At 53.6% G+C, this 20,961-nt stretch overlaps 1 protein-coding gene and 1 long non-coding RNA gene across 4 annotated transcripts; one reads left to right on the forward strand and one right to left on the reverse strand.

Moving 5' to 3' along the window:
* Window positions 1-718: 718 nt before the first annotated feature.
* Window positions 719-15,561, reverse strand: SLC66A3 (solute carrier family 66 member 3). Of its 3 annotated transcripts, none has more exons than XM_030311638.1 (7): window positions 15,221-15,555; window positions 9,937-10,019; window positions 9,782-9,851; window positions 7,697-7,754; window positions 5,104-5,224; window positions 3,075-3,116; window positions 719-1,719 (listed from the first exon to the last, which is right to left on the reverse strand). In XM_030311638.1, exons 1-7 carry the CDS (start codon window positions 15,361-15,363, stop codon window positions 1,628-1,630), a joined length of 609 nt encoding a protein of 202 aa, XP_030167498.1. In that variant the 5' UTR covers window positions 15,364-15,555; the 3' UTR covers window positions 719-1,627. The 3 variants fall into 3 exon arrangements, with proteins under 3 accessions (XP_030167498.1, XP_030167501.1, XP_030167499.1); XM_030311641.1 differs by lacking the exon at window positions 15,221-15,555 and adding an exon at window positions 10,139-10,553; XM_030311639.1 differs by lacking the exon at window positions 7,697-7,754 and having other exon boundaries at window positions 9,742-9,851; window positions 15,221-15,561.
* A 337-nt stretch (window positions 15,562-15,898) lies between these two features.
* Window positions 15,899-16,489, forward strand: LOC116738010. The gene is made up of 2 exons (XR_004343486.1): window positions 15,899-15,959; window positions 16,085-16,489. It is a non-coding gene; the product is annotated as an uncharacterized LOC116738010 (long non-coding RNA).
* Window positions 16,490-20,961: the final 4,472 nt, after the last annotated feature.

Consider the following 20,961-nt stretch of genomic DNA (forward strand, 5'->3'; position numbering starts at 1 on the left):
GCCCCTGTAACCAGTGGGTTCTTATCTAGGATACTTACTGGCTGCCGGATCCGGGACAGGTTATTCACTCAGCTTCAGTGTTTACATCTTTTGTAAAACGGAGACTTTTCCTTACAGGATTGTTGTAGGATTAAATATGATAATGTGTGTAGGATATCTGGAATAGTTCAAATGTTTGTTCCCTTTTCTGCCAAAGGGGGAAAAAATGGGGAACTCTTCACTAAGAGTGTGTATTCTTTTTATTTTTTAAGTTTACTTAAGAGAGACAGGCATAGAGAGAGTGTGTGGAATGGGGGGGTGGGAAGGCAGAGAGAATCCCAGGCAGGATCCTGTCAGCATGCAACCCGACGCGGAGCTTGAGCTCACGAACCATGAGATGGGGACCTGAGCCAAAATCAAGAGTCAGACGCTCAACTGACGGGGCCACCCAGGCGCCCCTAAGATAGTATTTTCTTAAAGGAGAAGCTTTAAGCAATGATAAATTTCTAATAAGTATATTTAAATAAAATGGACTCAAATCACCTAATTTATTTATTCCTAATGGTTAGATTATAATTACATATGAGAAAAGGTTCACTTGGACTTTTTTTAAATTGACAACTGTGAGGAACGCCTGGCTGGCTCAGTTAATAAAAGCATGTGACTCGATCTCGGGGTTGTGAGTTCAGGCTCCACGTTGAGTGTAGAGCTTACATAAATAAAAAAATGACAACTAGGATTTTAAAAACTACAGAATGATTTATTTAACTTACATAGGACACTAAAACATTTTCTAATAAACATCATTTACTTATTACGTATAACAATGCCATTCAATTATAAAGGGAAAGAGCTTTTAAATTCTAGCGTTTATAAACTTTTACGGTAAAATGCAGTGTCCAATAATCCTAACATCACGTTTAGAATAGAACAAGAATAAAATCCGTAAGAAGTTGACAGCACCCCAGCAATACCTTTTACTGCATCTATTTTCAGTGGACATTTTTGTTTTTCAAAGGTGTGACTCTTAAAGATGGCAGCATTGTGCTTGAATCAGAAAGTTCATCGGGACTGCCTCATCCTACTGCTGTAGAGACTGCAGCCAATCGACCTTTCCTTAGGAATTAAAGGCACTATATGAAGTTACAGCACTACTTGGGTATATAAACTCGAGCCAATTACGTTTTTGCTTGCCTCGATATCCTTCCTATAGCCTAAGGAGGCATTATCGTGTATTGTGATACAGCAAGGCCATCCTGTTACATCTATATTAAAAAAAACCGCCCCAGAAAGTGACCCTGGTAATTTACTACAATTTCACTTCTGACTGAGTAAAATCCCACTCCGTTCATAATCATTTGTGCTCTAGAGAGGATTTATTTCTTAGAAGATTCTGAAAGCTGAAAAGCATTGTCTTGACTGCCCGACTTGCAGGTGTCCGAGACCTGCCTCCGCCTCACGAAGGGGAGGAGTGGGAAGGAAATCAACATTTCTCAACAAGTGTTTAAGTGGCTCCCGTCCAAAATACATCTGGCTTCAATTCAGCGTTTCTGAAGCCATTGACTAAACTTATAAGAGACCTTGATTGAGCAGTGAGCTTTGGTTCAGTTATTAGGAATCCACTTCGTGTGGAGGGGCAGCGCATCTGTTATTCGGCCTTTACCGCCGTCTTCCTGTAGCGAAGGACCGTGGTGGTTACCCACACGTTTAAAGCAAGCATGATCACGAAACGTGTAAGAACTGAAATCGATCAAAAAGAAAAAGTATGTTAAAGAGTACTGTTTTCACGTTCTAATGCAAAATCACTGCTGCCCTACCGCTCTAAGTAGAAGCCTAAAAGCCTAAATAACTGCCCGCCCCTACCCCCGTCTACCACGTAAGATTCACAACACCGCCTCGTGGGAACTTTTCAACAACCCTGCTTCCAAATATTTCTGGGGGGAGAGCACTTTACCCTAAGGGACTCGACGAACACTCCCCTGAGGAGAGTTAATGTATCTTTGTGGTTGTGAAACATTTGTAAGATACCAGCTAAGCTGTTCTTAAAAGATTGTCCCCAGATACACTGATCGCTTTCAGGAACAGCTGTCACTTTATTTACAAAGCAAACCATAGCTAGAACATTCCCAATCTTCCAAAATTGTAACACGTAGGTTCGTTTTGTTGTTTCCTTACGGCTGGATTCTTCTTCCCATACACAGGATTCTTCAAGTCCTGCGGAGAAGACTCAGACCTATCTTTCCCCACTTGACCCAAGTTTATGGTTTGACCACAGTACTTTTAGTGTTTTGCTCACTGCTGACAGAAGGTGTTGCAGCCCAAAATACAGTCTCTGCAAAGGGACAGGGGTGCCTCACTCTCCTGTAGCCATATTTCTCAAGGAACAATTAAGCGGTATGTGTACCAGGGACATGTCTCTAGTCTTCATAGAACGGGTGACACCATTTGTTTTCATTCTTTTCCAAAAATGTATACGCTTGGCTGGGGAGTGGAAAACAGCCTAGGGAATTACTAAGTTCTTTTTACATCAACCCACGTATTTTCTCCTCCATCACAGTGTCCCCCTGAAAAAAGGATGTGGGGGTCAAATGATTGTCACCTCAGTAGAGTCTGTCCTCACTCACCCCCAGCCCTCCTGTTCACTCTCCATGGCTAAGCCACGTGTCTCCCGCTCACGGGCTTGTCATCGTCTCTTCCCCCGTCCCCCCATCTGTCTCTTCAAATTCACCTCCCCAGACTCCTCCAGCCAGGTCACATTCCCCCATCAGGTGCTCCTCCTGGCCTGCTTTTCCAGAACACACTTCCCAGTATTCTTGAGTAGCTAATTGTGCGCTGACCGCACCGTCCGTCTCCACCCACCGCTGGCGTGGAAGCGTCACGAAACGGCAGTCTACGACCTCGTGCTGCAGGTCGGATCCCCGGCGCTAACACGAAGTAGGTGCTCAGCCCTGTAAGCAGGGGCTGACGCCCGGGAATACACCGTGGCCTCTAACTGTACGTGGAGCAAGCTGATCCGTGAAACCCTGAGACAACTTGGAAGGAGCCACCAAGGGCACGCAGTCCAAAAAAATGGGAAGAAAAAAGATTTCGCTTACTCGTAAGATCGCCGGTGGTCATTATCGTTGTTATTATTCTTGCTGTAAGAGAAGATATTCAGCAATGTCAACTTGCTTCTCAGCTATGTCGGTATTCAGCTAACGTCTTCCCATTTCAAATACAGGAATAGATGCTAACTGTTCCTGAAAGATCCTGCTAGTACGGAACACCAAATCGGTACTGTATTTTATAAAACCTCTCAAAGCCAGCCACGCGTCCTAGCCCAGTGGTTTTGAGGCTCTCCCAAGAGCAGAAGCAGTGTTGCCCAAGGGACCGGGGAGAAGCCGAGAACCCACGGCGTGTGCCCAGCCACAGCTCCCCCACCCCAAAGAGCACGTTTGGAAAATCTCATACGTATGGGACTTCTGGTAAGGTTTACTTTAAAGACGGGCTTCTACTAACAACAGAGATGTCTGGGTGGCTCAGTCGGTTAAGTGTCCAACTCTCGACTTCAGCTCAGGTCATGATCTCACGGCTTCATGAGTTGGAGCCCCACATCGGGCTCTGTGCTGACAGCACGGAGCCTGCCTGGGATTCTCTCTCTCCCTCTCTCTCTCTGCCCCTCCCCTCCCCCACTCACGCCGTCTCTCTCAAAATAAATAAATTAAAAAATAATAATAAAGAAAGGCTTCCACTAACGAAAAGCAAGGTTTTTAAATGACTGAACTTGACCCCCTTCTTTTGTAGAGATTGTCTAGGTAAAGGAAACTGAGGCCCAGCAAAGGGCAATGATTTCCCTAAAGGTCTAACTAGAACTGTTCCGTTCAATTCATTTGTCTGGTACAGCGCCTTCCTTCGTGGCCACAGGAGACACGTGTGGGAGACGTGACGTGGGATTTCGAGGACACTACCTGTAACTCCACACCTGCCCTTCCTTCCTGACCCGAACCTACCCACACAAAACTCTCCCTCTGCCTCACACATCACACATTTAGGAAATTAGGTTTAAAGCCAGTTCACTTTTTCGCCATAAAGTTATAATCCTCGGTTTGTCATGTATCCAATATGTATTTAAGGACTTGTGCAAGCACAGAGTACCATGCAAAAAAGATGGAAATGTAATACATGGTCTTTAAAGTTACAAGTTCCGAAGATTTCCTACAAGAAAATTTAAGAAACAACACTTAAGATTACCTGAAGGTAAAATTAGGGAGCTAATAAGTAATATATCAAATCAGCAATTCCAGAAACATATATCTACATATATATATACATCTATATACATATATACATGTATATATGTATATATATTTCCTAACTATATATATATATTGTGTGTGTGTGTGTGTATATATATATCATAACACTTCAACATCTCAAGCTAAAAATAAAACCCAAGAAGCCTTAATTTTACATAACTTGGGTTGTAAAGACCCCTTCCAGAAACCCCTGATGGAGAAATCGGTCCATTAATACACAGAAGAAACATGAAGCATAGTTCAAATACCTAAAACTAATAAATCTAAGTAACGTCATAGCCCTGAATTTTTAAAGTTTTCTACCTAAAATAGCGTGTGTATATGTATATATATGTATATGTATATATACGTATATATATACATATATATAGGTATGTATATATACATATATATATATATATATATATATATTTTAGGTTCCTGCAAGAATCCAGATGAACAGTGGAAATTCTGAACTTGAGACCAAACAACATGGCTCCAGGGAAACACCCTGGCAAAGTCTATTCATTCTCAAAAGCCAATGTATGCTTCTCATCTCTCATCTGTTACATCAGAAAGGGTCATATTTTAAAAACAAGTTAGTGGATTCAATATAATCAACCTATTGATGCTTTTCAAAGAGCAAAAGAGGACTATTGATGTTCAGCCAGATTTTTGGAGAAAGGGGTGTTTCACATTTGTTTTTAGCAAGTGGAATAGGGATCTTGCAGAGAATGGAAAGTAGCCCGCGTGCCATCAGAATCATAAATACGGATCCACTTGGAGGTTCTATGTGCAAAGGATTAAAGCTTGTGGGACCGTGACAGGGGGGACGGCGTCTGGCTCTTACTTGCACAGGTGTATGCAGCGAGGCTCCAGGTGAGGGCGCTCACGGTGCCTGAGTCCCTGGTCTTCCACAGGTACTGGAGCTGAGCAAACTTGCTGGCCACGCTGATGAAAGTACTTAGATTCTGTTTGCAGGCAAAACATGAGAAAGTTAGGAGTCCCTCAGTTAAAGAAACAAGAGCGCCATGTACTGAGCGCGCTTCTGAAGCCAAACTGTCAGGACAAGAGACAACCGGTTTGTACAAGGACAAAGCCCGGGTTCGGTGAAAGCAGGCAGCAGCGAGATGCTGGTTTATAAATGCACCAATCCCACTGTTCAGTGGGTAACTGGTGGGCGTGCAGCTGGTGCGGAGGTGGGAGTAAGGATCACTGCATGGCCACAAAGGCTTATCCATCTGACCACCTGCCAATAAAAGCAGATAAGAGAGAGAGAGAGAGAGAGATAAGATAGATGGATAGAGAAGATAGATGGATGAATGGATAGAGAGATAAGACGGATGGATAGATAAGGTAGATGGGTGGGTGCATGGATAGATGGAGAGATAAGATAGATAAGATAGGTGTATGGATAGATAAGTAGATAAGATAGATGATGGATAGATAGATGGACAGATGGGTGGATAGATGACAGACAGATGATAGAGAGATAGGGTGTTTTAGAGCCTGGGGAAAACCATGCTGCTTTGAACACACAGACTCATAAAGTCCAAGCAGCAGGCGAAGCACACGGGCTCTGAATTTCTAGCTATTCCAACCAGTCCTTGAGGGGCTGCGCTCAGGTCCTCTACTGCCCCGCGAGGTAAGAGACCACCACGAGTTGGCCTGCGGCGCCACAGCGCCCTCCCCGGCGAGCGGGGCCCGGCCCGGTGCTGTAGGTGGAGGGGACACCAGGGGCAAGGCGCCCCGGAAGTCAAGAGAACCAAAGGATCCAAGGAGGAATCCTGAGCTGGGGCAGCAAATGCTACAGAGAGGCCAAGGTGAGGACCAGCAAGCGCCATTGGCTCTAGCTCGAATGCAAGTGGCTGGTGTCCTCGACCGGAGCAGCTCGTTTAACTTCCGACCCTCAGGAGGAAAACATGACTGGGTGGGGGGTGGGGCATCGGGTCTGGCTCTGCTCGGTCCCCCGCACCTGTCGCGGGGCTGGCCCTTGACCCGTTCTTATTGGGTTACAGCAACACGTCCTGGTAAAGGCGGAGGAGGGAAGGGGCGGCTGGGACATGGGAGGACTGTGGAGAAGTCCGGGCGAGAGAGCAAGGGCCTGTGCTCAGATCCGAAGACAGGTCACGCCGGGAGCACATGGCTCGGACGACTGACCCCAGGTGGGAAGATGGCGTCTGCAGCCCCGGCCGGTGGGGAGTCCGGTCGGGACCGCGAGCACGGAGGACCGGGCCTCGGAAAGCCTGGGCACGAGGACTTAGGTAGGGCCCTGTCCACGCGTGTCAGGGGGAAGGCCACTGCCGAGCAGATACGCTAACCGCGTCTGCTGGGCCTTCCACCGGATCCGTCTTCAGGAGGAAATGCCATCTTCGGAATCAAGAAGAAGGAGTCTTCATAACCAAGGCCCAGAAATATTTCGCAAATAAAAATACACGACGCCCGGGGAAACTTGAATTTCAGATCAACAACAAGTAATTTCTAGCATAGGTACGTCCCGTGCAGTATTTGGGACATATTTATGCTAAAACCCTGCCCATTTGCTCCCCGTAGGTCACAAGGTTGGAATGTAACACGGAGCCAAGTTTGCTTTCCAAGCAAGGGTCACAGCCAAGGCGCTGGGGAGGGGGTGGTGAAGTTCATGAGCCTGGGTGTGGCAGGCAGTGACTGGTGACCACCGATCCTTCTCCTTCTCCCTTTGGGTGGAGAAGCGGAATCCAGTCACTTTGGAGAGAGGATCTGGGCTCAAATGCTCCCCGACCCACGCTCGGAGTCCTATTCTCACACTATGGGACTTTGGGGCCTTACCCAAGGTAAAATAAATGCACAGGGCTAACCGTTTTCCAAGGACAAAAATGTTTCGGGGGGGGAAAGGGGCAAAGGTAAAAAAAAAAAAAAATCATGAGTATGGGGCCCGTGGGTGGCTGAGCCGGTTAAGCCTCTGACTTCGGCTCAGGTCTCGATCTCGCAGTTCGTGAGTTCAAGCCCCTCGTCAGACTCTGCTGACAGCTCAGAACCTGGAGCCTGCTTCCGATTCTGTCTCCCTCTCTCTCTCTCTGCCCCTCCCCCACTCATGCTTTGTCTCTCTCTCTCTCTCTCTCAAAAATAAATTAAAAAAAAAACATTAAAAAATTAAAAAAAAAAATGAGTATGTGGCCAATGTGTAATCATTAACCTGGTAAGAAGCTCTTTATTTTAGGCTCATTCTACCACCGTTGCTCGTTCTGTTGCTGTTAATTACCTCCCCAGCCAGGTGCTCTATGGCCCCCCCAAAAAGGAAGTAAGAAAATGTTACCAAACGCCTGAGTGAGACTAACGTCTTGTAACATTGGGGTAGGACTGCGCTTTCACCCCCTTATCCTTCAATTAGCAGGTTAAACACTCGGCCCATCAAGTTCTTTGCAGGAACGGCGGTCTCTCTTCTCCGGGGGCGATGCACTTACCATGGCCAGATCTATGATCCACTTCTGCAGGGGAAGGACGAACCACGAGGCCACAAATCTACCGAGCGCTAAGGGAGACAGCAGTGGCTCGGCCGCCCCCCACCCCGCGCCCGTGGGGACACGCCAAGAGCACGGAGGTGACGCACATAAGCCAACCTGGGAAAGGCTCTGCGAGGACCGGTCCGATTTGGAAAAGACGAAAATGGCTCAACATAACAGCAGATCACGGAAGAAAACTGCCAAGCGCCCTGCCTTTGTGGTTCTGAACGATTCTGCCCGCCCACTTCATTCCCAGCCATGCAGACCTCTCCAGGGTGATGTCAAAAGTGAGGCATTTAAAGAAGCAGCTCAACATTATAGGGCAGGCACGTTCTGCAAAACTGGGGTCACGTGAAACTCTCTTTCCCCCTTTCCTGCTAACCCCAGTGTAAACCCAGGTGGGGACAGGAGGAACGAGAGCGGATTTTCATCACGCCCAGTGAGGCGGCAAAAGGCACAGAAAGTCCGGCTCCAGAAGCCAGGCGGGTGAGGGGATGACCACCAGCCTCTGCTGTGACCTTGGGCAAGTCCCATTCCTTCTTTTGACCTTGGTTTGCTTATCCGCAAAACGGTCTTAACATTCCTTTGCCCCATCTACCCCCTCAGTGCCTCGGTGCACGTCACAGGGACCCAACGCGCTACGATTATAATGAATGACATTACTTAAATGGAGGGATCGAAAGAGACAATGCCCGGTGTGACTAGAACGAATTCCTGGCAACCTGGTCAACGCCAGAATGGCAGCTGGAACCCAGGCAGATGAAATCTTGTTTTTAAAACACTCTAACTCAGTTTCTTAAACAGAGGGCACCCAGTTAAATTTGAATTTTCAGACCAACAAAAATAGTCTCTTAGTATAGTATGACCCACGCAATATTTGGGACATACTTATGCTTAAAAAAAAAAAAATCAGTTACTATGGTAACCCTACTTCTGGTTCATCACCACTCACAGGAGGAGGTTATAAGTATTCTGCTCACCCAGGGAGCTGCCCAGTTTTTGCAGTCCACAGCCTCACCACCCGTACAAAGGCAAATTGTCGTATTTTATTTAAACAGTAAACGGCACGATGCTTTTCATGTTCAAAGTGCTGTTTTCAAGACCCTTTTGCCGGCTGGGCAGAGCTGCGCAGAGAGAAGCTGAGTGGGGAGGATGGGTACAGACAGCAGGGGGTCAGGACTCAGTCCCCTCCCTACACAGCCGCCCAGTCGGACAGCCGCCGTGAGGCTGCCGCTTGCTCAGCTTGTCCTGTGCTCCTGGTACTACTATCCTTGCCACAAGGTAGGCATGACTGTGTCATTTCACAGGCGGGACGGGACAGGACGATTGCAGCTTAGGGAGCTCCCGGCCTGTGTCCACGAACACCCAGGGGGTGGGCGCAGCAGGTGTCCCCCAGCCTCCACGTCCCAAGGCGCCCAGCCCAGCACAGACAGGAAGGGTGCCCTCCCTCTCGCCTCCACCCTGCGGGTGTACGAGTAACCCGCTCGGGTCACTTCGCAGACACGGCCGCATTAACTGGCTGCCACTGGAAAGGCTTTCCTGGCTTTTTAAGGGCCGTGAATTCCCAAGAGAACCTCTGAAGGTTTACAGAACCGAAACAAGAGCCCGGCCCCTGTTCACAGAAGAGGCACCGTGAGTGAGCATAGGTCTGTGTCACGACCAGATGCCCCGCCCACCCGCCACCACCAAGACCCTTCTAATGTCTTGGCCACGATTTTCGCTTTGAACCAGCCGTCCGGAACCCGCACGCCCACACTGTCGGGCAGAGAGGGCGCGTTAGTGGCCTCGGAGCTCACGACAGACATTCCCGTTATTATGACTTCGCATACTTTGGGGACATTTTCTCAGGGAAGAAGAAATGTCTCCGCCTCCCCTGAAGAATGAAGCTGGGACGGGCCTGGTGCCTGGGGCTCGGGAGGGAGGCCCCGGGCAGGGTACATATTCACTCACGCGCATTTGGGATCTTTTTTAGTTTGACCATAAGAACGCAGATCTGGCAAAAGCACCTGACTCCCCAGTCCCATCGGATCCCTGGACAAAGGATACACGGCCATGTACGGGGCTGCTCCTTTCACGTTCCCGTTGAAATGGAAGGCACACAGCAGGAGGAGGACGTCTGAAAGACAAAGGCTGTGAGGGAGGCGGGAGGGGGGGCCCAAGGGCTGTTGCCCGACACGGAGGGGGTCCGAGGGGCCGGTTACCTTGTGCGATGAGAATGGGATACTCCAGGTAGGTCAGCAGCGGGTACTCATAGTAACACTGGTACCGGAGAAACACCAGGAAACTGGGGAGAGAGGGGGGGCGTCTGAGCTGGGGCCGGCCCAGCACAGGACGGCGGGGAGGCCCGGCCAGCGCCCAGGAGCCCGGGTTCGTGTGCAAAACCCTGGACCTGCTGGTTGGCACCTGGAAACGTCAGGGGGTGGGGGGAGATTTCGCACACGGTGACTTAATACTGTCCACAGCTTTTCGAGCATCCGGGACTGACTGGGAGCTGGGCGTGGTGCACGTGGTCGCTGCCAAGTCCCCGGAGATGGTGGCACAAGTGAGTTTCACAGAGGCCCGAGCGGCAGGCCAGGACGAGAAGAGACGGCACTTCTGGCCCCAGGCTGGCCCGCCCTGAGCGGGGGAGCAACCACCTGGATGGTCCCTGTGGCCATCCAGAGTGCTCCCTGTCGTCGAGGAGGAGGAGCAGTGGGCGAGAGGCACGAACAGTCGTCAGTTCCTTAAGAGAATTCCAGTTCTGAGGGCCGCCTGGGTGGCTCAGTCAGTTGGGCGTCCGACTCTTGGTTTCGGCTCAGGTAGTGATCTCACGGTTTCGTGAGTTCAGGCCCCACGACAGGCTCTGCGCTGGTGGCGGGGAGCCTGCTTGGGATTCCCTCTCTCCCCTTCTCTCTCTGCCCCTCCACCACTCGCAATGTTGTGGTCTCTCTCAAAATAAATGAGGGAGGAAGGAAGGAAGGAAGGAAGGAAAGAAGGAAGGAAGGAAGGAAGGAAGGAAGGAAGGAAGGAAGGAAAGAAAAAGAAGCAAAGAGAAAAAGAAAAGAAAAAGAGAAGAAAAGAAAAAAGAGAAGCAAAGAAAAGAAAGAAGAAAAAAGAGAAGAAAAGAAAGAAAAAAGAAAAAAAAAGAAAGAAAAAAAAAAAAGGAAAAGAAAGAAAAAAAGAAAAGGAAAGAAAGAAAAAGAGAAGCAAAGAAAAAAGAAAAAAGAGAAGAAAAGAAAAAAGAGAAAGAAAAAGAAAGTAAAGAAAGAAAGAAAAAAGAAGAAAAGAAAGAAGAAAAAAGAAAAGAGAAGAAAAATAGAAAAGAGAAGAAAAGAAAAAAAGAAGAAAGAAAGAAAGGAAAAAAGAGAAGAGAAGAGAAAAGAAAAAAGAAAATTCTAGTTCTGAGAGGCTGGAATTTGGGGGGTGGGGAGTGGCAAGTAAAAACCCCAGGACCCGACCCTTGTCGGGACAAAAGGCCTGAGCTTCCTGCCTCTCCAGCCCTCGGCCCAGCCAGTCAGCTCCCTAAGAACCTAAGTCCCCCTGCTGTCCCCTCAGAGTCTGTTTCATCCCCCAGGTGGACCACAGCCTCCATCACTCATCCAGACGTAACCCCCTCTCATTTCCTCAGCTCGGGGGGGGGGGGGGGTTCACAAAACACCCAGTGGGCTGGGGAGCCTGTGCCCTTGATCCTGCTTCCGACCTTGGCTGAGCTGGGGGCGAGGGTCACAGGATGGGGGGAGTGGGGGAGGCCAGCGGTGGCCCGGGCACGGGGGTCTCCAGACCAGGCCTCTGGCACCTTTCGGTCCACATCTGAGGGGGAGCCCAGGGGGCCAGGGGAGGGGGCAGCTTCAGCTCAGGGCTGCAGCCAGCGGGGCCCCGGGCACGGGAAGCCTGGACAAGGACCCTGCCGAATGAGCGGGCGGTACATCCGAGCAGGCGTTGGGGGGTCTTTGCCACCTGCTCGCTCTTCACTGAGCGCACCGCCCCCCCCCCCCCCGCCAGAGTACAGCCACAGACCTTCAGGACAGGCACGAGCCCTAGGGTGTCAGAGCTGAGGTCACGGCCATCCACCGTGCCCTCCACATTTTACAGACCACTTGGGGAGACTGAGGCCCAAGAAACCAAGGTCATATGAGAATTCAGGGAAAAGACGAAGACAAGCGCATGAGTTTCCCTGGCCACCAGCAGTGGTGCCTGCCACCAACCCCCACCCCACCGTGGCCCTCCAGGGAGGCCGGGTGGCCAGGCTGCAGTGCGCACGCGCTCGCTCTCTCTCTCTCTCTCTCTCTCTCTCTCTCTCTCTCTCTCTCGGGGATCCAAACGTCCAAGGACAACCATCTGTCACTCCTGTGGCCTGGGGGCAGTTAGGTGTCCTTCTTTGATTTTTAATGTCCTTCTTTTCATCAAAAAGTAATACATTAGAACCCTCCTTACAATAGAGTCAGGCCGAACGGTGTCTGACCCGCGGCCCCACACACCTGTTGGTATTCCTGGTCCGCTCTGCAAAGTGACTGGAGTTTCCTTCCTCCACACACAGGCTAGAGGTCTGAACGAAAAACGACACATGCGCTCACAGAGGCAGCGGCTCGAGAGCCGCTGGAGCCTCTTCCAAAGGAATCTTTAGCCAGACACCAGAAGTCGGCCTGCTGGGCCTGGGGAGCGGAAGCAGAGGGGCCCCCCCCCCCCCCGGGGCTGTCTTGTCTGGGCGGAAGGCTGAATCGGGAGTCTGAAAACCCATCCACGGAAGGTTCCAGAGCAGGTGCAGAGAGCCGAACTGTGTCTGGAACCCAGGAGGGGACAAGGGGGCAGAGCAGGAGGGATGCCTGGAAGGCCCGGAAGGAGGGGTGTTGGAGCTGCTGAGGCAGGCGCGCTCCCATCAGCCGGGGAACCCGGGCGCGGGGAGACGGAACGTCAGGCTGGCACAGCCTGGGCAGAGAGGTGCCCGCTATGCACTTCCTGCCAACTTCCTCCCCGCTTCCCCTCCCCGGAACCTGTCTGGGACACCTGTTCCAGCAACGGAGAAAATGAGCAGCCTGCTGGCAGGGCGCACCCCCCCTCCCCACCCCGTCTGCCTGGGGTCCCGTCTGTGCCGCCTTCTGCGCCAGACACGGTGCGGCCCGCAGCCAGCCTCCCCCTCCCCCGGCCGGCCGAGCCATCTTCGTCTGCCCCGCAGGCCTCCCCCTCACTAAACGTGGGGCCTCCAGTGGAGGTTTGGTCAGCTCCTTTTCTTTGCTGACGCGGGCGTGTGGCTGTCGCCCTGCACACGTCTGGAGGCATTTCTACAATCCAGGCATTTTCTTGCACTTCACGCCGATGCGCATTCAAAGCCATTTTCTGGTCTCACTAAGATACAGCTTATGCTCCCATTGACCCGGTTCTCTCAAAAATGGGCTTTCAGCGTTAACAGATCAGGACCCAAGGCAGGTAGACGTCCCCCAAGAAATTTATTCTGGCTTTTGCTTCCCAGGATATAAAGGGTCCCCCTGATGGCGATGCCCTCCGGGTTCTGTCCGCCGGAATTCTGGCTGCTACCCTGCTCCTGGCCCGGTAGGGGGCGCTGGTGGGCAGGCGGGCACCAGGCACAGGCAGGCCTGCGGTGCCCCCCAGCTTCTCCAGGGCCCTCACCAGCGAAGGCTGGGGAAGGAAAAGGGAAGGGAGCAGGGTGTTGCCAACCCGCTTCCCCCACCCACGATATTCCTGACGAGTCTAGGAAGCGGAAAAACCCAGTGAGCGTGGAGAGCGGGGGTGAGCCAGGCTTCAGGATGGAAAGGGCCAGCCCCGGGTGAAACCTAGGGCCCTGCTGGGGCCGGTGAACTTGGGCACGGTGCGTCACTTCCTCCGCCTCAGGCTACTACTATTCTCTGGGGATGAAAACAATGCTTACTCCCTAGGGGGCCCTGAGGATCGAGTAAAATAGCGCCACCACACAGACCCACTAGTAAGATAAAGCGAGGTGTAGATAAAACCTCGGAATCCAGCGGAGGGAGCGCCTGACCACTTCCAGCTTCGGGGAGAGGGTGGCATCCGGCCGGGCCTAGACACAGCCAGGCGCACACAGCAGCCTGCGTGCCTGGGCCTCCACGAAGCGTGAGCGGCAGGCCGGCCGGCCCTCCGCCTGCACGGCGATCCCCGCGGGACACGCACGAGGCCGCCTCCCGCGCCGACTCCGGCTCCCCCGCCCACGCGAGCCCACGTCCATTGCCAGGAGGGCAGGTGTTGCCGAGGTGCACGGTTGGATAGAGTGACAGCCGACACCTGCTGGCAGCGCCTGCCGGGTTGTATGTAGCGTGTGGGCAGGCTCCCGACTCGCCTCCTTGGGCATCAGTCGGACTTCCACTCACCCCGCAACGGGCCAGCCCCACCTTCCCAGGCTCAGGGACCCGTTAAAAACCGTGGCCCTCCCCCAGGCCGTCCACGCCCTCCCGGACACTCCCCCACCGCTCCTCCCCCTCTCCCTTCCCCACCCGCACAGACGCGGCGGCCACTTCGAGGCGGTGGAGAACTCTCCAATCCTCGCTATCCAGCCTGGGGGAGGGGGGGGGGTCCCAGCGTTGTGGGGTCGTTTGCAAATCAGAGCCGGGTCCCACATCCGCCAGTCGGGCGACTCTCTTGATAAAGCATCTCCCCCGCTGGGCGCGCCGGGCGCAGGACCCCCCACCTCCCCCACCCCCGAGGTCTTCTTCTCCCTCCCTTGCCCCAGGCTACTTTCCAGCCCAGGCCCCCCGGGGTCGTGCTTCCGCGGAGGACGCGACCGCGCGGTCGCCGTGGGATAACCCGGTTGGGGGCGGGGGGAGGGGGGCGGCGAGGAGCAAAGCGGGGAGGACCGGCCTTGCCAGGGACTCGCGGGTAGACTCCCGGGCTTCACGTGCCCCGCTCTCCCACCAATTCGAGGCCTCCCAACCGAGTTTTAGAACTCTGCTTTTCGCGCTTGCATCTTTAAATACTGAGTCAAGGCATCCACTCCCGATTTCGGACGGATAAGCGCTCTCCCAGCGGCACTGGCTCCTCTCTGGCTGGCTCTGGCCCGATTCGTCTTTCTCCCCTTCCTCCAAAGAGCCCCCCCATTCTCGGAATCCTCCCACCCCAGGTGTTAACTTTTTAAAGGCGGAGGATCAACGCCTCGCTTTACACGCGAGGAAACCGAGACCCGAGCTAAGGGGTATCGGCGGGGGGGAGGGGGAACTCAGGGCGGATGTGTATCAGAGGGCCTCAGGTGCAAATGGCCTAGTTCCAAGCCGCGCGGTTGCGCTGCGGCTAACGGGCGGGGTGAGGGCCTGGCCAGGGCTCGGTTTCCCCCATCTGTAAGCTGGGCACGCGCAGTCCGTGCGGGGAGCGGCAAATAAACGGGGGAGGCGAGCGGTCCCGGGAAGTGCCCCCCAGCGGCCGGGCGCTTTCGGCCCCGCTCCCCGGCCCTACTTAGACCCACGGCGCGCTCCTGAGCGCCCGGGCCGTCCGGGCCGCAGAGGCGAGCGGGGAGGGCAGCCGCCCCCGCCGCCCCGGCCTTACCCCGCCAGCTCCAGAAGTAAACTCGGGAGGCTGATGCCCCGCGCGCTGCGCGCCGCCAGCACCGCGGAGATCTGCGGCAGCTTGAGCGCGGCGCACACGCCCAGCGTGCTCCAGTTGCAGAACAACAGCAGCAGCTTCTCCATGGCGCCGGCGGGGCTGGGGGCTCCGGCTCCGGGCTTGGGGGCTCGGCGGAGGCGGCCGCGGCGCGAGGGAGGGGGAACGGCTCAGCGCTGGGCCTCCCCGGGCGCCGAGTCCTTCCGCCTTCCCTGGGCACCCGCGCCCACGCCCACGCCCTGGGCCGCCCCGCCGGGGTCCGCCCTGTCGGGGTCCGCTCCTCCGCCCGGATCTCCGCCCCCTCCCTCGCCCTGCCCCGCCCCGCCCGTGCTCCTCTCCCCTGCCCCGCCCCCTCCCCAGGCCCGCCTCGGGTCCACCCTCGCCCGGGGTCCGCTCCTCCGTCCGGATCTCCGCTCCCGACCCCGCCGACGTTCGCCCCTCACCACCCCGGACCCCGCCGTCCACCTAGTGCGGGTCTCGCCGGGACCCCGCCCCGGGGCCGCCCGGCCGGGGAGCGCTCCGCCCCTTCTGCCCGCTCCGCCCCGACCCCGCCCCGTCCCGGGGCGGCCGCTGGGCGGTGCCCTCCGCAGACCGGACGCGCTGCGGAGTCACTTCTCCGTGTTAAGCTCGCGGGGTGCCGAGCTGCCCGAGACCCCCCAGACGGTTCCGCTTTCCCGAGGGTTGGGTGGGTACAGGCTGAATCCCGGGAGGGCGGACGTGCACCCCCTCACGGGGGGCTGGACCGTGGCGTTGGGGTTTTGCACTCCCTAAGCGCCTTCCTTTCTTCGTTTTTCTGACTATGCATTTCAGAGATGAAAACTTGGAAGGACGTTAAGGACCCAACTTCGTTTACGTGCGTCCTCCTCGTTTTACCTGGGGACACAGGCTTTGGCCGTCACTGAGGGGTCACTGAGGGGCCAGAATGGCCCGGGGTCGGCTCACTTCCTGCCCTTTCCCGAAGCTGAGTGGGGGGGGGGGCGCCCCGCCACCCGCCACCCGCCACCCGGGCCTTAGCCCTCCAGGCCCCTGGAAGTCCCGCCCTTCACCACTTCAGAGGGAACGTTTTTTCTTAAGGCGGTTAAATAGATTCTGTGATCAAAGAAGGTAGACGCGGCAGAAGATGAAGGGGCGGGGTGTGTTCTCCAAGCTCTCAGAATCGCAGAAGCAGGTCCCGGTCGTGGAGCAGAAAAAAGGCACCAAAATGCAACGCCAGAATCCACGGTGGCTGGTTTGGTACCGTGAACCTCAGCCAGGCTTCCAGGCTTTCCTTCTGTCTGTCCCTGCGCCTCCAGCCCTCACCTGGCCATCAAAAACCTTACCCTGGAAGAAGAAAAACAGGTATCGAGTCCTCCTTCTAAGCTAAGGGAAACAGGATGTTCGGAAGGAAACTTTTTAAAATTTTTTTTCAAATTTATTTTATTTTCGAGAGAGACAGAGCGTGAGTGGGCGAGGGGCAGAGAGAGGAGGAGACACAGAATCCGAAGCAGGCTCCAGGTTCCGAGCTGTCAGCACAGAGCCCGACGTGGGGCTCGAACCCACAGACCATGAGACCATGACCTGAGCCGAGGTCGGTGGCTTCACCGACTGAGCCACCCAGGCGCTCCCAGAAGGAAACTTTTAAGAGGAAAAGAAAGAGTGTGCGTGTTTAATTCTTATCTTCTAGAGCTCCGGAAAAATACTCACAGATGAGCTAATATCGTCTGGAATTTGCTTCAAAAGGTTGGGGGCTTGCGTGGAAGGGTGGGAGTGTAGACAAAACAAGACGAGCTGTGAGCTTGAGAATTTTGGGCGTTGGTTATGGGAATGGGGGGGATTTACTGTGGATGAAGTTTTGGGGTGATGGTGGGGGTCGAGGGGTCCGGAGCCAGCCGCCAAGAAAGAATTCTTGAAGACCTCTCTGGTGCAAAAAAGGTGATTTTATTATAGCACGGGGACAGGACCCGTGGGCAGGAGGAGCCTCACTGGGGTCCTGAAGGGTAACTCATTATATACCCTCAGGTTGGGAGGGGCACAGGGATAAAGGAAGTCTCTAAGATATTTTGGAAGCAAGGTTTCCAGTTTCCAGGACCTTGAGGGGCTAGCTGTTGCTAGGGAAACCGTTTAATACAACCTCAGTCCTGAGACCCTTCAGATGTTTATACTGCGGCCAGAAGCTTGGCGTGGGATTCCCAGCATATGTCTTGGGGCGGTTTAGGTAAAGGAGGTAGACTCACAGTATCCTTGAGGTTGGGACAAAGTTAAGCCAAGGTTCTCCTTTGCCCCCAGCGAAGTGTCACCCTGGAGGCAGCTGAGCTCCTAGAGGGAGGTCACTCTGCCTTTCAAGGACTTGTCAGTGGGCTGTAGGCAGGAAGGGAACTTAATTTTTCATTAGCCTTCTTTTCCCGCATCACCATGGCAAGGATGTAAACCCCTTTCCTTTGTTCTTGGGGAGGCAGCGTCCTTCCTGTCCAGGGACCAGCACCAGCTGGAGCCCTTCCCTGTTCCCGGGGCTCAGCGCCCTTTCTACTCTCCATAGGCACCCCTGTCCCCCCACCCCAGCTTGGTGTAAGCCGAGACGCTGGGTTGGCTTGGTGGCTCCAGCTTTGACACCTATAAGCTGTGTGACTGTAGGTGATTCATTCAACCTCCTGGTCCTTCAGTCTTCTCCTCCGCAGGGTGGGTACATCAGCGGCTTCCCCGCACTCATCGGAACGTTGGCTCTCTTGGATTGGCACCACCAGCCGTGTGTCTTTGCGACTCTCTGGCTCAGTCGTGCCCTGACTACGACATAGGGCTCCCTGGCTTCTCTAGGAACCAGCCATTCGCCTAAGGAGCCTCGAGTCCTTTTAATAAATAGAGCTTGGTGTTTAGAAACAAAGACCTGGGATAAGATGTGCTCAGTGCTGTTGAGGCGTCAGGCGAATCTGCCCTCTTAGGAGACCAAGCTAGGGTGAGGGGTGTGTGTGTGTGTGCGCGCGCGCGTGTGTGTGGTATTAGTCTGCTCAGGCTGCTTTAACAAAATACCATAGACTGGGTGGCGTAAACAACAGAAATTTATTTTCTTACGGTTCTGGAGGCTGGGAGTGCAAGATGCTGGCAAGATTGGTTTCTGGGGAGACCCTTCTCCCCAGCTGTCTTCTCCTTGTGTCCTCATACAGGCTTTTCTCTGTGTGTACACATCCCTGGTCTCCTTTTTTTTTTTTTATGTTTATTTTTTTGAGAGAGTGTGTGTGCGCACATGTGCATGAGCAGGGGAGAGGCAGAGAAAGGGGGCGGGGCAGAGGATCCAAAGTGTGGGGCTCGAACTCATGAACCTTGAGATCATGACCTGAGCTAAAGTCAGACGCTCAACCGACTGAGCCACCCAGGTGCCCCCCTCTCGCTCTTCTTATAAGGACATCAGTCCTGTCGGACTAGAGATCCACCCTTATGACCTCAGTTACCTCTTTAAAGGTCCTGTCTCCAAATACAATCAGTTTGGGGGGTTAGAGCTTCCACATTTGAATTTGGGGGGGGATAGAATTTAGTCCATAATATATATATTCATAATACTCTGTATATATTGAAATATATATATATATACATACATATATGTGTGTGTGTGTGTGTGTGTGTGTATATATATATATATATATATATATATACACACACACATATATCATGTATCACTTACACCTGCTGAACCAGGATCTTCCTTTTAACAAAAACACTCAGGGGCGCCTGGGTGGCTCAGTTGGTCACCACGGCCCGTGGGAACCAAAGGGTCAACGGAACTTCTCTTTGCGTCACAGACTTGCACGCTTGTGAGGTTGCTCCCTATGGTAAATTCAAAACGAGTCTGGGTGAGCCTCCCAGACGGGGTCCCAGGAGACGACGGGACGTTCTGGAACTTTGAGGGGTCCGGAAGTTCTCTGCCAAGAAGAATGTGTTGGTGAAGGTTCAGTTACAGACCACACGGCCCCCCGCTTTCGTTAGCTTAATTATGGTCACCCAGTGTTGAGCAGCGTAAGGACGAGGAAGCAGATGTTGGAAAGAGTCTCTAAGGAACAGAAAACTCGCTGAAGAACGTCCCCGGGAGGCGAACTGTGTGTGTGTGTGTCCCCCACCGCAGGAGGCTGCCTCCGCTGCTGCCCAGTGTTCTCGAAGCTGGGGCCTGCCACAGGGCATCCCGGCCCAGCTGTCCCAGAAAGACCCACTGCTGTGTCTCTGTACTTGCGGAAGGGTCCTGGGGTTGTGCCTTCTGCATTCTGGGCCTCCTGGGGACGCACCTGCTCGGCAGGAGCTTGGTCACGCGAGAGGCCCGATTGCCAGGGCCAGCCTCATTGTGGCTCCACCGTCACAGACAGTGACTTCACAGGGCCGCGCCCTCAGCTTGCAGCACGGAGACTACAGGGCAAAGCTAGCAGGATCTGGGGAGCTTCGGACACGAGACAAAATTTCTGTTGCTCGTGCCTCCCTGGATGCTAGGGTGTGGGGGGAGTCATGCAGGGCGGACCTGGTCTAAACCGTTGGTGCTCTGATATGTGTGGGTGTCGAAGCTGAAGGTTGAGGGCTGAGGCCACCATAGGGTGAGTGGGAGCTTTTTGTCCAAAGTCCATGCCATGTAGCCCTGATTTCCTGTCGCAGACTGTGGGTCTAAAGTTCTCTCTTGTCCAGCAAGCGAGCGGGACGCAGGATTAAAATGCGAGAGATGGCTGGGGCGCCTGGGTGGCGCAGTCGGTTAAGTGTCCGACTTCAGCCAGGTCACGATCTCACGGTCCGTGAGTTTGAGCCCCGCGTCAGGCTCTGGGCTGATGGCTCAGAGCCTGGAGCCTGTTTCCGATTCTGTGTCTCCCTCTCTCTCTGCCCCTCCACCGTTCATGCTCTGTCTCTCTCTGTCCCAAAAATAAATAAACGTTGAAAAAAAAAATTTTTAAAAAAATAAAATGCGAGAGATGGCTAACGTCCGGGAGGAGACAAGTGCCTCGAGTAAGGGTCCTTGCCCCATTTTTATTAGGATCAGAAGGCTTACACACATGGCCATGGACGTGCACAGAGAAACTATGAATCTGTGAACATTAACTCATGGACGTGAGGGAAAGGGGGTCTTGAAGATATTCAGGGTTAGGGGGTCGGGTTAATAACAAAACAAAATCCTGGCACCGGGCAGTCAGGTGGAAGGATGTTTACAGCGGACACTACACGAGGCACCACCTCGGTTTATCTTAGCCTCAGGGATGAGACCGGTAGGACACTTAACCTCAGGGTTAACAAGGCACATTTTCTTTTGTTCATCATCTTTGCTCTGGGCAGCTACACCCAAAGCACAGCCGTCTATACTCTATTTACCTGCTTACCTAATTTGGTCCTTCCTTCCTGTGTAAGCAGCTTCCTGCTATAGTACTAAGTTGGGGGGCGCTTCTGCCCTGAACGCCTCATCTTGCTTACCTCATATACCTTTGTATTGGGGACCTTTGCCCCCCTCTCTATTCTGGGGCCTTTGCCCCTCCCTCTCTATTCTGGGGGTCTTATCTCATTTACCCAAACTTAGGTGAGAGCACCCTATGGCTTTGCAATTCTTTATGCCTTGTTAACCCATTGGTGTAAGCCCGGGGGGTTTCTAAGCCTATTCCCCACAGTTTCCCATCTCATTTCCCTCCAGCGCGGAGGGCTCAGACAGGCTGCAGGGCTCCCAGTGCAAGGAGATGGGCGGACTGGAGAGGGCCTGG

Source organism: Lynx canadensis, chromosome A3 (genome assembly GCF_007474595.2).
Source record: "Lynx canadensis isolate LIC74 chromosome A3, mLynCan4.pri.v2, whole genome shotgun sequence".
Taxonomy (NCBI): Eukaryota; Metazoa; Chordata; class Mammalia; order Carnivora; family Felidae; genus Lynx; species Lynx canadensis.

Excerpts from the sequence above, each read along its gene's own strand:
- SLC66A3 (XM_030311638.1), bottom strand. The coding sequence starts at position 15,363 with ATGGAGAAGCTGCTGCTGTTGTTCTGCAACTGGAGCACGCTGGGCGTG. Across the intron at positions 7,755-9,781 it reads GCAGCCCCGTACATGGCCGT|ATTTGTGGCCTCGTGGTTCG; the intron begins GTATCCTTTGTC and ends AGCGCTCGGTAG. Across the intron at positions 3,117-5,103 it reads CGCTGCATACACCTGTGCAA|CAAGAATAATAACAACGATA; the intron begins GTAAGAGCCAGA and ends CTTCTCTTACAG.